The 14,718-nt window shown below is 37.2% G+C and overlaps 1 protein-coding gene across 6 annotated transcripts in view; it reads right to left on the minus strand.

The window, feature by feature from the left end:
• Positions 1-14,718, minus strand: part of LOC118200740 (alanine aminotransferase 2-like) — a 114,460-nt gene that overhangs the window by 74,364 nt on the left and 25,378 nt on the right. For all 6 annotated transcript variants that reach the window (XR_015040721.1, XM_085815263.1, XM_085815260.1 and 3 more), the window contains one exon: positions 13,131-13,244. Coding sequence is in view for 5 of the 6 variants with exons in the window: in XM_085815263.1 (XP_085671389.1) it covers positions 13,131-13,244 (114 nt within the window). In the remaining variant the exon portion in view is untranslated. The remainder of the gene's footprint in view (positions 1-13,130; positions 13,245-14,718) is intronic.

The following is a 14,718-nucleotide window of genomic DNA, read 5'->3' on the forward strand; positions in this document are numbered from 1 at the left end:
TGTATCCAGAATCAGCTGATGAACCATTTCAATATATTTTTTATCTTAACAGTTCATCAAAAAATTCTAGTCCTCCTCAAAGCGAAGGAAAATCATTGAAAATATCTTCCGATTTAAAAATATTTTTCTAATCTCAAAAGAATCTAAAAAAAAAAAAAAAAAAAAAAGAAAAGAAAAAGAAAGAAAACATGCCTTTAAAAATGTAGAAAAAACTAAAATCCTGGAGTGGAAAATCTTTGAAAGTTCAAAATAATTTTAACACAAAACTTTTCTAGAACCTCTTATCAAACAGCAGTCGCAAAGGAAAATGGAGGGGGGGGCAGAAAAATCATTAAAAATATCTTCCAATTTAAAAAGATTTCACTAGTCTGAACAGGATTTTATCAAGTTAATGAGAATTTCAATTTTTATTCTTTCTGAAAAATTAGTTCTAAATTTCTTTCTTTATATATTTACTGATCAATTTTTAACAGCATAATGCACAAAAATTTTTGGAAGGATTATAAATTTTCCTTTTAAAAAATTGTTTGTACATACATATTTGGTGGTCGTGTGTGCTTAATGCATGATATAATTAAAGAAAATAAGAATAGACAATCTCCTATAACAAAAGAATATATTAAGTACTAAATTACAATTTAAATTACATTGCAGAGATCAACACAGAGCTCGGAACACAGTTCGTGCTAGCGTCGCGTACACTTGTCCGACGAGAAGTCTGAGTGAGTAATGACGTCGCTTTGCTGCTCCGATTAAGAACTGGATTTTACACGTGGCGCCATCTCATGAATAGAAGTTGAAGTATCTGTCGGAACGCCACAGTACTCCCCCCCCCCAAGTACCATCGGTACGTTATAAGTACTTTGGGTTAAATTTAACCTTTCTTCTAGATCTGGTAGTTTTAGGTTGCTCTTTAACGGGATGTAAGCTTTCTTCCGGGAGTGATGTTGATGAGGAAGTTGTTGGATCTTGCATTAGAAATGCTGGTTTGAGACGATCGATTCCAATCACTGATTGTTTGCCATTGCAGATGATGGTGAAATGTTTCGGTGTTCGTTTGACAACTTTGAATGGACCATCGTATGAAGGTGTTAAAGTTGGCTTAATTGCATCGTTGCGCACGAATACGTGCGAAGATGTCTCAAGCGCAGGATGTACAAAATAGCTTGGCTGGTTATGCGAAGATGCTGCGGTTGGCGAGATATTGCTCATGGTCTCACGTAAACGTTGAAGGAATGTTGGAGGGTCGATAACTGGAGTAGATTCTGGGTGAAAGAATTCACCTGGCAGACGGAGGGTTGCACCATATAACATTTCAGCACAAGTGCTACCAATGTCTTCTTTGAATGCTGTGCGAAGACCAAGCAAGACTAGGGGTAAGGCTTCTGTCCAGTGTGTGCTACTGTGGCACTTCAGACCTTGTTTGAGAGATCGGTGAAAGCGTTCCACCATCCCATTTCCAGATGGATGGTATGGTGTTGTGCGAATATGGCGAATGCCAAGAAGGGAGGTGAGGGATGCGAACAAGTGACATTGAAATTGTCGGCCTTGGTCAGTAGTGATGGTGGTAGGCATGCCAAATCTTGAAAGCCACTGGGAGGTGAATGCTCGAGCTACAGTTTCAGCGGATATATTTTCAATAGGAATGGCTTCAGGCCATCTTGTGTACCGATCAATACAAGTGAGGAGGTAAGTGTAACCATTTGAAGGAGGCAATGGGCCAACCAAGTCCAAGTGCACATGATCAAAGCGTCTTGCTGGAAGGTTAAATTGTTGAATGGGGCTGTGAGTGTGACGGGATACTTTACACCGTTGACATCTAATACATGAACGAGTCCATTCTGTGATGTCTTAATTCATTGCTGGCCAGACAAATCTGTCTGCGATCAGCTTTTTGGTGGCACGGATTCCAGGATGTGCCAAATTGTGCAAGGGATTAAACACTTCACGTCTAAAATTGACAGGAATATAGGGACGTATTCTATTGTTCTCTATGTCACAGTAAATTTTAAGCGTTGGATCAATGTGCAGCGGTTGTAACTGAAGGGAGGTTTGTGGATTTGAGATTAGGTTCTTGAGTTCCTCATCATGCAATTGAGCTTTTGCAATTTCAGAGAAATCTGGGGTAGTGAGGTTGATATTGTTTACCCGAGACAAGGCATCAGCGACACAATTATCAGTACCAGAGACATATCTGATATCTGTACTAAACTGGGCGATGAAATCCAGATGTCGAAGCTGACGAGGAGAACATGAGTCAGAGTTTTTTCTAAAAGCAAAGGTTAATGGTCGATGATCGGTGAAAATGATGAAATCGTGTCCTTCCAAGTTGTGCCGGAAGTGTCTAACAGCACAGTACGCAGCAAGTAGCTCTCTGTCATATGTGCTGTATTTCCTTTCTGCAGTAGTGAGTTTTCTGGAAAAGAATGCCATTGGGGAAAGTCCTTTAGTGGTATGGGGTTGAAGCACTGCTCCTATGGCCGTGTCAGATGCATCTACCATTATAGAGAGCTGATCACTAGGTGAGTGATAAGAAAGTGTGGCTGCATTTGCCAGATCGTGTTTGCATTGCACGAATGCTGCAGATGCAGATTCAGTCCAAGGGACAGCTCGTTGATCGTTTTTTTGCTATTCTTCAGAAACTCATGTAGGCAGGCTTGTGTTTTTGCGGCATTTGGCAGAAAGCGTCGGTACAAATTTAACATTGCTAGAAAACGCTTCAGTTCAGAGATGGTTTTGGGCTGGGGTAGGTCGTTAATTGCTTTGACTCTTTCCGGTAAAGGTTTGACTCCATTCTGGGTAATAAGACATCCAAGAAAGGAAACTGAGGGTTGACCAAGTACACATTTGGATGGATTTAGTTTCAATCGATGATCTTTAAGGCGAGTGAAAATCTGACGCAGATGTTGAAAATGTTCTTTCGCATCTGTAGATGCAACCAGGATATCATCAAAATATGGGATGCAGAAATCGAGACCAGACAGTACTTGGTGTATGAAACGCTGAAATGTTTGGCCAGCATTGCGAAGGCCAAATGGCATATATAAGTACTCAAAGAGACCAAATGGTGTAGTCACTGCGGTCTTGGGCACATCTTCAGCATGTACTGGGATCTGATGATATGCTCTGGCAAGATCGAGGGTAGAAAATATGTTTGTTCCATGAAAAAGATGGGTACAGTCTTGGATATGTGGGACTGGATATCTGTCAGGGACTGTGACGGCATTAAGTCGACGATAATCTCCACAAGGCCGCCAGTCACCATTAGACTTTTTAACCATGTGAAGTGGACTGGCCCATGGACTTTTAGATGGGCGAATGGTTCCCTGTGCTAGCATGAATTCAAATTCTTTGCGAGCAGCTTTTAGCATCTCTGGAGAAAGACGACGAGGCTTGGAAAATACAGGTGGGCCATGTGTTTCAATGTGATGATACACTTCTGGCTGATGAGTATGCTGCCCTGATTTGGATGGGTTTAAAATGTCAGGGAATTCTGCTAATAACCGATGAAACCGTGTGCTGCCCGATAAAACACTTATGTTGGTAGGTACGTTTGATACGTGAGAAGCTTGGCCCTGTGATGTCAGCTGAGTTATAGCATCAATTAAGCAATTATTCTTGACATCCACTAGAAGGTGGAAATGTGTCAAGAAGTCGACACCAATAATTGCTTGAGTTACATCCGCAATAATAAAAGGCCAGTTGAAAGTCCGGCGCAAGTTTAAATCAAGTGTCAATAGTTTGGTGCCGTAGGTTGCAATTTGGGTACCATTGGCTGCATACAGTACAAGTTTATTAAGTTGGTGAGCATTTGTTTTAGTTCTCGGGAGCACTGATATGTCAGCTCCAGTATCTACTAGAAAACATAACTGAGTTGAACGATCAGCCAGTACTATTCTGTCGATGTGGCGGACATTCTGTTGGCCAGCAGAAGACCGCCCATTTAGTTTCCCGCTTGTAGAAAAGTGCATGGAGGGGCACACTTGCGAGCTTGAGAGCCGAAATTCATATGATAAAAACATATGCCACTTGTGGGTTCTTTGTACTGCGTTCGAGTATTATGACGAGATTGACTCCTGCTTCGGGCACGAAATTTATTACGTGGGCCCTGATTTGATCGATTGTATCTCCGTGAAGCATGAAGACTTGTAGAGAGTTCAGATACTCTTTTGGTCAATTCAGCCACTTTTTGTTCGAGGGATGAACTGGAAGGTGCAGCATTAGCAGCACTGACATAAGCTGGAGTAACAAGTTCATTAATTTTGTCAGCCATTGCTGCTAAACGGGTTAGATCTTCATTGGAAGCAGCGAGAATTATTTGTATGTTATTAGGGAGACGCGAAAGCCATAGTGACTTCAACAAGTCGTCACTAAAATGGCTTCCTGCCAGATCACGCATTCGTGACAGCAAGTATGAAGGTCGCTGATCTCCAAGTTCAAGTCCTTGTAGTAAAGTACGTATTTTTGAAGATTCACTTTCTGAATAGATTTCAATGAGCCGCTGTTTCAGTTTGGAGTATTTATTACAATCAGGTGGTTTGAGAATTAAGTCATGCACTGAATTCAGAATATCAGACTCAATTGCTGCAACTACGTGGTTGAATTTTGTAGAATCTTCACTAATGCGAGCGATAGAAAATTGTGCTTCGATCTGAGCGAACCACAATGAAGGATTATTTTTCCAGAAAGGCGGTGGCTTCACCGCAACGCGTGTGATTTGTGGCTCTGGTGGAATATCGTCGGGCATACTGATAGATAATTTTCACTTTAATTAATAAACACTTAACAGCACAAATATTGTAGCATGAAGATACACTATTGATATTTTACCATGATAACAATAAATATTTTAACCATGCAGAAAAAATTTACGTAACGATACACACACAAATAAGACAGGGTCAGCAATTACACACACAAATAATATTTTACCGAAATTCATTTGAAAAGAAACCCTTATTTGAGAAAAAAAAATGATGCGTTCATTTTGTATTGCGCACACACAAAATCACCACTTCACACTGCTAAGGCACTTTCGAAGGAAAAAGGAAATCACTCCTGTAGCACATGGGAAAAAAATTCACTACTTTCGAACACTGAGGGAAGAATTTTGCCGTAGCACGTTGCAGAAAAATTACTGATGTAGCACATTTAGCGAAAATCACTATTGTAGCACATTTGTCGTTGAATGATCGAAGAATTATTGCACGACTGGAGAAGTCAGCGGAACGGAACAGATCACATTGATGATTTGCTGAAGCTCCTTGCGATGATATGCACGACTTTGAAAAAACACAAGCAATATACAGGGTGATTATAATTAAAGTTTAAGTTTCAAAACGCTATAAAAAAAGAACCACTCATGAAAATGACGTCAAATTTGAAAGGAATGTTATTGAAGAAGGCGGAAAGCGTATGGCAGAAGAAAAAAATTAGTTTCAAAAGTTAGCAACAGATGGCGCTGCAAGCGGAAGAAGACGTAAATTAAAATGTCAGTTAAATTTCAGTGTTATAAAGCCGCCAGGTACCAAGCTGTTCCTCTTCACCTCATTCTCTTAACTCCTACCACGTCAGACTTCCTACCGTCATTTGCCTACTGGGCTCTCCTTATGAGCTGGAAACAGCGCGGTTCGCGCGCTACTCCAGCCATACTTGTTCGGATCGGCTGTTCCTCATTTCGCGTCTTAGACGTTCGCCATGGGTGTTTCACTGCAGGACCGCGCTCTGCTGGTAAAGCTGTATTACAAGAATGATGATTGTGCAAGAGTAGCTCTGCAAAAATTCAGGACACTGAAGGGTATAAAAGAAGGGTGAGTGTCGTCCAATGAGTGTCGTAGGTCTAAAGAAAATGATGCGAAAATTCGAAACGATAGGTTCGTTTGATGTGCAATCTGGTAGAGGGAGAAAACGAGTGCATTCGACGGTAGTTGAAGAAGTGGCCACAGCATTACAGGAGGGGTCGGCCGGTGGTGTGCAACCGTGCAGTGCACGAGGAATTGCCCGAACATTGGACAGGACTACGAACACGGTGCTGAAAATTGTACGAAACATTCTGCAATGCTATCCGTACAAAATTGGCCATGTGCAGGAGTTGCTTCCGTCTGACCTGACAGCTAGGGAGACGTTTGCGTTAGAATTCCTGGCTCGCATGGAAGTGGATAATGAATGGCCGTGGAAAATTTTGTGGACAGATGAAGCCCATTTCCATCTGACAGGATACGTGAATACCCAGAATTGTCAAATATGGGCAACAGAAAATCCATTGGCAACGCACCCCGTACCACTTCATCCTGAAAAGGTCACGGTATGGTGTGGCTTTACGACATCATTCATCCTACAACCATATTTTTTCGAGCAGACGGGTGCTTCCGGTCCTGTTACCGCAACCGTCACTGGTCAGAGGTATGCGTCTCTTTTGCGCAACCACGTGGATGTGTGGATGAAATCATTTTTATGCAAGATGACGCTCCTCCGCACATTGCACATCCCGTGAAGCAGTTGCTGAGGCTCCATTTCGGAAATGCTCGAATTATCAGCCGTCATTTCCCTACAAGCTGGCCGTTCCGATCGCCTGATCTTACTCCGTGTGATTTCTGGCTGTGGGGATATCTGAAGGATGTTGTGTTCCGCGCTCCAATTGCAAATTTAGCGGAATTAAAGGCACGCATTTCGCAACACATTCTGAACATCACCCCGGAGACATTGCGATCAGTTGTGGAACATGCTGTTTGTCGCTTTCAACTTGTTGCACACTACGGTGGACACCATATTGAACATGTTTTGCGCCAGTCTCGCGACAGTTACGAACTTCTTTGATGAATGGTTCTTATGCGGTATGTCGCCGCAAAACTCTTGAAACCGATTTGTCCCTTTCGATGTGATATGTACAGTCATGCAAATAAAATTATTCAACAAGTCTAACTTGTCAATGCGTTTTAATGTGTAACATCCACCTTAGCCGTTGTTTTACGAATCATTTCTCGTTTCTCGTCGTGATTCTGCTGCTTACAGCGCCATCTGTTGCTAACTTTTGAAACTAAATTTTTTCTTCTGCCATACGCTTTCCGCCTTCTTCAATAACATTCCTTTCAAATTTCACATCATTTTCATCAGTGGTTCTTTTTTTATAGCGTTTTGAAACTTAAACTTTAATTATAATCACCCTGTATATCAATACATCTAGAAATAATTGAAGGGGTACGTTGTAGCATACGTTTAATGTCCATATTCGTTGTTATTTTTAGTCAGTTCTTCAGAATGCCTTGGATGCACGTGGCTTAGGGTCGTTGAAAATCCATTGTCAGTAGCGTGCTCAGTCAAAAGGTCACCACTTTTGGTGGTCGTGTGTGCTTAATGCATGATATAATTAAAGAAAATAAGAATAGACAATCTCCTATAACAAAAGAATATATTAAGTACTAAATTACAATTTAAATTACATTGCTGAGATCAACACAGAGCTCGGAACACAGTTCGTGCTAGCGTCGCGTACACTTGTCCGACGAGAAGTCTGAGTGAGTAATGACGTCGCTTTGCTGCTCCGATTAAGAACTGGATTTTACACGTGGCGCCATCTCATGAATAGAAGTTGAAGTATCTGTCGGAACGCCACACATAGTCGAAACACATCTGTATACAGTGGAATACATTTAACGTGAAATATCGGTTAACATGAAATAATGCAACGGTCCCGACAAACTACTATGTATTTTCATGCATTTTATTTCTCTTAACATGAAACAAAAATTGCTTAACACGAAAAGATATCCTTTCTGGAAATGAACAAAATACAGAAAACACTGGCATCGCAGGCAAGATTTAAGCGGGGTGTGAAATGAAAGAGAGGTGGTTTCACATGTTTCGTAGAAAAGAGGCTAATTTGGCTTTGAAATACCCTCGGAATAGCCTGCGACACGAGCCAGTTTTGTTTATCTACGCTACTTTCGCCTTCCACGTCTACAAACGCTACACAAACATCTCATCTCTCATCAGTTAGCTTTGGAATTCAGTGATGAGTACATGGCAGTGTGAGTAAAAATTAGTGAGTGTTTGGTTCATATGTTGCACTGCATAGAATTCAGCGACTCCAAGGATGAATGAAAATTATATTCGTTACACATGATTCTCAAAAGTATCAGATTCTTCGGTGCCGAAAGAAATGGAGAAGTAGGATATTGAAACTGAGCTGACACTTAATGAAATATTTGAGAAAGTTTCTGTATTAATGAACTGTCCTACTGTACTATCGGAAGAATTCGTAGCAGTAGTTTATGATAATGTGTATACAGCCCCAATTATGGCAGACAAAGTTATTTTGGAGTTTGTGCAAAGCTAAAAAATATCATTGATGCAGATTCTGATGACGAAAATAAAATGAATGCAGTTCCTGTTCCCATGTCATCTGAAATGAGGAATATCATAAAAAGTATGGACAGTTATTTTGACGCACATTCCAATGGTTAAATGAATAACAAAATGTTCGACATTGAACTATTTGATGCTAAAAAAGACAATGCAAAGAAAAATATCAGATTATTTTCCCCAAACTCAATGTTTTGTTTTTCAAAAACTTCAAAATTTTGTATTAAATTCCATTAAGTTCTTGTGGATGTTTTTGTTTCATTGGTTTTTATTAAATACATGCATATATACATATCTATGTAAATAAAATGTACTCTAATAAGCTTAATTTTGTTGAATATATGCTTTTTTTTTTCTTTTCAATATTCTTTAACACGAAAATATATTTCAGTCCCCTCAGTTTTGTGTTAAATGATTTTCACTGTATATCTGTTGCACATAAATCCCTTTCTTACATAAAATATAAATGTATGTATAAAATAACTAAATAAATTGTAAAGGAAGTTTAATTAGCAACTATGAAATCTTAAAAAAGTACATAGTATGAAAATGAATTTTTCATTTTGAATGAACGGTATACCGCATTTAATCGGTATACCGTTCATTTTAATGGACGGATTTCTTTTTGAAATACCTTTCCTACCTATGTAGAGCAATTGGGTCTTCGTTGCAGAGATGATCAGTTTGTGACTCTTGGCCCAGGCTGCAAAGTCGTCGACTGCCTTTTGCGCCTTTTGTACCACGTCTTTCCTGCCAGTAATGACTAGAAGAAAATCATCTGCGAAGGCTTGTATATTCACATTTGGATTATTATCAAACAGAGTAAAGGCTGTGTTAGTCACCAAATTCCATAATGTGGGTCCCAAGCAGGAACCTTGGGGGCATCCTCTTTGCAGTTGGTAATTGATAACCCCTTTATTCGTAGTAACCTGTACTCCTCTATCTTGCAGATAACTTCGCAAGAGCTTGATTAGCAGATAACTTCGCAAGAGCTTGCAGATAGCTTCGCAAGAGCTTGATGATGATATAGGACTGCTACAATATGTAGATGTGCACCTCGTATTTTATATGAAATTTATAATGGCAAACATTAAAAATAGATGAAAGTAAATAAATTTTAAATTATAGAATGTACTTTATAAAATTAATAATAAGTGGTTAAAAATATTTTTTTTAATTACTTAAAACATGGAAGTTATTTGGCAGAGATTGTTGCATATAAAATTACTACTTCAAATTTTCAGATTACTATTGTTCATATTTAAAGCCTCAACTTGCAGTCTTAAATCCTATAACAACCATTGTAAAAATCACCCGTTATCATATTCAAAGATCAGCAGCATACATGTTTTCAAAATCGTGCATAATATTAAATATTGGCTTTTGATAGTCAAGTTGATACAAATAAGATGAACTGTTTTTATGGTTTTAGACTAGTAGTTTATTCTTCCATTCACTTATCACAATATTTCATTTTTTATATGCTCGGCTATCCAAACTTTCAGGAGCTTTCCACATATTTTTTTGTTGAGTTTTTACTGTACATACATTTCAGCATTTACATTGTCAAAATTTCACAGACACATACTTGAAGTAAATTTACTTTTACAGCTAAACACAGGAACTGGAAAACAAAAAAGTACTTATTCGGAGATTTTATTTCTTTTTCGTACATGAAAATCAAAGTTCATTACACAAACATGCATTCACACTGCACAAGCATGTATGGAATTTCTTAATACATTTAGTAATCCTTATAATTGATTACGCATTTGGTAAATAAATCAGAAAATATCTTAATGTATAACAAATGAATAAAGTAGTTAAGCTTTTATAAAACAGAGCATAATACCACAGTTACGAAGATATTTAATGTTATAAAGCTAGGTAATTTAGTAAAATTGTTCACCAAAGCAATGAATTATGAAGTTCCTTGTATATCTTTATAAATGAACTTTATTGCTGTTTTAAGCAATTAAACAACTGTTCAAGTTATTTTAATAATTTTGAAATATATACACTAAAAGAAACATTAAAATGTATTAATCTATTTGTCAACCTTGATTTTGGCACAAAAGTCTGCAGAATGCTTCGTAGTTTTAAGCACACAGAGGCACTGCAATTCTTTCTTATTCCTTGATCTGAAGTTTTCTGTAATTGTTTTCTTTATTTAAATTGCTGTATTGGCACACATACAATTTTTGTATAGTGGCTTCAGATGTGGATAAGTTTTTCGAACACTTTCGTTTGTTTTTCTGGCGTCGCTGAATTTTTGCGATGAAATGCAGCACATTTATTGCCGAGTATCACCTTCCAGATTTTTCGAATTATTCTCCTCTTTCCTCAAATACACTACGGCGATAAACAATAACCATTCACTAAAGATTTTGCGTAAATTCCCACTCATAATAATTTAAATTGCGAAAATCTTACAATTAGCACCTAAACACACCATTTAGCAGCACAATTCTTTCGAAAGCGCGCCGTAGTAGTCAAAAGTGGGGTAGGCGTCTTGCCAGGTGAAACTAGTCGATATTTCCGTGACGTCAAATATTCGAAAAGTGGGGTAGGGTTTGGAAATACGCATATTGGCTGGCGTTCCCCACAGTATTCTTGCTGTTTTGAGCATGTTATTTGTAAGGCTGTTTATTTTCTGTTTCACCTCCTTCAGGTGTGGAACCCAAGATAATTTATTATTAAAAGTCAGTCCCAAGTACTTCAGATTGGGCGCGCATTTAATCGGTATACCGTTCATTTTAATGGACGGATTTCTTTTTGGAATACCTTTCCTACCTATGTAGAGCAATTGGGTCTTCGTTGCAGAGATGATCAGTTTGTGACTCTTGGCCCAGGCTGCAAAGTCGTCGACTGCCTTTTGCGCCTTTTGTACCACGTCTTTCCTGCCAGTAATGACTAGAAGAAAATCATCTGCGAAGGCTTGTATATTCACATTTGGATTATTATCAAACAGAGTAAAGGCTGTGTTAGTCACCAAATTCCATAATGTGGGTCCCAAGCAGGAACCTTGGGGGCATCCTCTTTGCAGTTGGTAATTGATAACACCTTTATTCGTAGTAACCTGTACTGCTCTATCTTGCAGATAACTTCGCAAGAGCTTGATTAGCAGATAACTTCGCAAGAGCTTGCAGATAGCTTCGCAAGAGCTTGATGATGATATAGGACTGCTACAATATGTAGATGTGCACCTCGTATTTTAGTTGCAATCGGCCGCACCAAACGTATATAAATATATTTATAAATATATCCACTCTGTTACCCGGCTCAATGATCTCAGTTTCTTTACTCATATATGTTTGTAAATTGTACATTTTTTGCTTTAAAAATGATTGAATTATGTTGTTTTTATCTTCCGGTTAAGGTTTTTATGCCTTTAGTAAATCTGTACGCAATAGTTTTAGAATTATCAACAATTTTAAAGTTGTTTAAGTGCCGCTGAGCCTTTTTTTTATGGCGGCCATTGATTGTTTACATTTGAAACCGCAGACTAGTGGATTTGTTGCCAATCTAGAAAAAACTTAGCATCGCAACAACAAAGATAACGCCTTCATTTATTATTGCCAATTAAATCATGCTTAATCCTTTCTGGAATTTTTTCGAGGTGTGTGTGTGTGATTATGGCAAAGCCTCGAGGGCTATCTGCCTAAGGGGAGGGATGCCTTCGTGGAGGACTTTCTTAGGGAAACTGGCTCGTATACACGTTACACATGGGGAAAACCACGAAAACACCCATGCAGCCAGCCCGTTCGCGAGATTCGAACCTCGGACCGAACTACCAGTGTTCAGCGACTTTACCGCTCGGCCGCTGGTGGGCCAATTTTTTCGAGGAACTAAGCGTTTAAGATTTACTTCGTAATTTTTAATATAGATATTTTGAGGTTTTATGTATTTTTGCCTTCTCGCGAAGTGAGAACTGAATTAATTGAATGAGAAATACTCAATCGTCTGTGAAAAACTGCTTCTTTTTTGTTTTGTTTGCTTAATTTCTTTTATACATCATTCTAGCTTTATCATAGTATTTGAATAGAACATGTGGCAACGATTAGATACTTCTATTCTTTAAATGATATAAATGTTGTGCATTATGAGTTATAATATGAACGAAATATAATACTGTTAAGTGAATCTAGCGCCAGTATGTCGCTATGGTAAACAAATACTAGAGTGAATTTTAAAGAATGCATTTATTCTATTGTGGTTTATGCGCTGTAAAAAAGTAGTATTAGATTTAATTCAATCCAATAAGTTTAAATAAAATGCAAGAAAAAATGCGTATAATTTAATATTCCGTACAAGGAAGTCATGTGGTGTACACATCAGATTTTTCCATATTTCTTTCGCGTTCGTTACATTGGAATGTATATTAACAGCAAACAAAACGTCTTAAGTCTGGCCAAGAGTGTGGATTAAAACACATTTTGGCGAGATCTCTGGATGTTCTGTCTCCTGGCTTTAAGCTACTATACACAAGTAATTCTCACATTTTAAAATGTGAATTTTATAATATGTGCAGTTTAGTAATAAACTGCACACATTATATCCTGTTATCATACCCACACATATACCTCCATTCTAATGCTAGTTTTAAAGAAGAAGAATAAAATATTTAAGAAGCTAACAATGCTTATTCCCTGGCTGTGTACGTTAATAAAAATGCACCTCCCTTTAAGATGAAGTACAATTCTTAGGTGCATCCTATTCTAGTTCAGAACTATGCATAATAATAAAAAAAAATAAAATAAAAAACTTACAGGATGCATTCCATATTCAGCAATAGTAGCAGAGTATACTGGATATTGTGGTATAGGTATCATTACTCCTGATGGCTTTGCTTTATCAGAACACTTGAACAAGCTCAATACATTCTAAAAAATGAGTTTGTAAGAATTCCTTAACTAGTTAAAAATATAAATCATCAATAAAATTAATAATAGATATGTATTTGTTCTAAGAAACATTTAAACAAAGATTTTAAAGAAAGATATAGACTCTTTCATAAAAGAAAAGTTGTAACAGACCTATTTAAGTGTAATTGAACTATTTTATTCACGCCATGAACTCATGAACTGTAACCGAACTATTTTATTTAAACGCCATCTCGTGGCGATATGAGAAAACGTCAGTCGAACTCCAGCCGCCATGATGTTAGTTTACTATGTCTCTGTTATTCAACTGTTTGATGTTCCATTTGGTATATGTTTCATTTTTATGTATATTTCTTTTGTTTGTAACCACTAAATTTGAATCCAAAATGGCGCAACAAAATGTTTAGAATTTCTGTTTGGCTTTAACAAGCTCTTACTCCCGAATTTAACTTTTAGTTGCTGGAGATCGTCTCAGTTTCTTTTCAGGTGTGGACTACTGGTCAAATATTCTGGAAACCAATTCTGGAATTAAAATTGTCATACCGTGCTGCTAGCACATCGAATCATCAACTGGACAATTTCAACGGAAAAGTTAAGTTTCGTTTACATTATCGTTTAATCTGACTTTAAAGTTCTTTTAAACTGATTATTTATTATAAGCTGCTTCTTAAAGCAAATGTAAATTCTTTACTGAAATCTCATTTATTGATACTACATAAGAGTATTAAACGAAAGCAAACGGCTTTCTGTTAACCAAACGTTATTTCTTGAACTGTAATTTGTTATTTTAAAATGTTAATGCGCGTTATTTTAAAATGTTAATGCGCATTGTAGATAATATTGTTTCACTGAATACATGTTTTGATGTTAAAGTTTGAATATATTCATTGACGTTGTTCATTAGAATTTATTAGTTTCGCTTCTGACATACAGCAGCAGATGTTTTCCCCCCGCGGAAATGTTTAGACTAGCGATGATTTATGATGTGTTTACGTCAAATCTTTTATTATTTTTATTTCCTTTGAGTGCTGTTGTTCCTTATTAAATGTTTTATTCTACATAAAATAAAATATTGTACTTGTTGATTTATCTTTCGACGAACATTTTGAGAAAATGATTATAATATACTACTTCAGGTAAATATAATTGTTTTCAATTTAATGAATGCATGTCTTAAAAAATATTTCTTGAAGCGAAAGAAAATAATTATGAATAAAATCGAATGACTATTTAAATAAAGTAAAAGAGTTACTAAGTGTGTGTTGCTTAATCAGCTTAATATTTTGTTAAGATTAAGATTTCGAAGAATTCAGCTTAAATATAAAAGCTTATGGTAAGACATTTATGTATGTTTTGTATGTTTTGCTAAGTAGTAAACAATTTTTGAGCAAATTTATTATATGTTATTTTCTTGATACAAGTTGAATTTATGAGGGCATTTTATGATATTTTTACGACTTCGAAATAATAAACT

The sequence above is a fragment of the Stegodyphus dumicola genome, chromosome 4 (genome assembly GCF_044657685.1).
Source record: "Stegodyphus dumicola isolate Sdum_Otavi_A_Nest chromosome 4, ASM4465768v1".
NCBI classification, from domain to species: Eukaryota; Metazoa; Arthropoda; class Arachnida; order Araneae; family Eresidae; genus Stegodyphus; species Stegodyphus dumicola.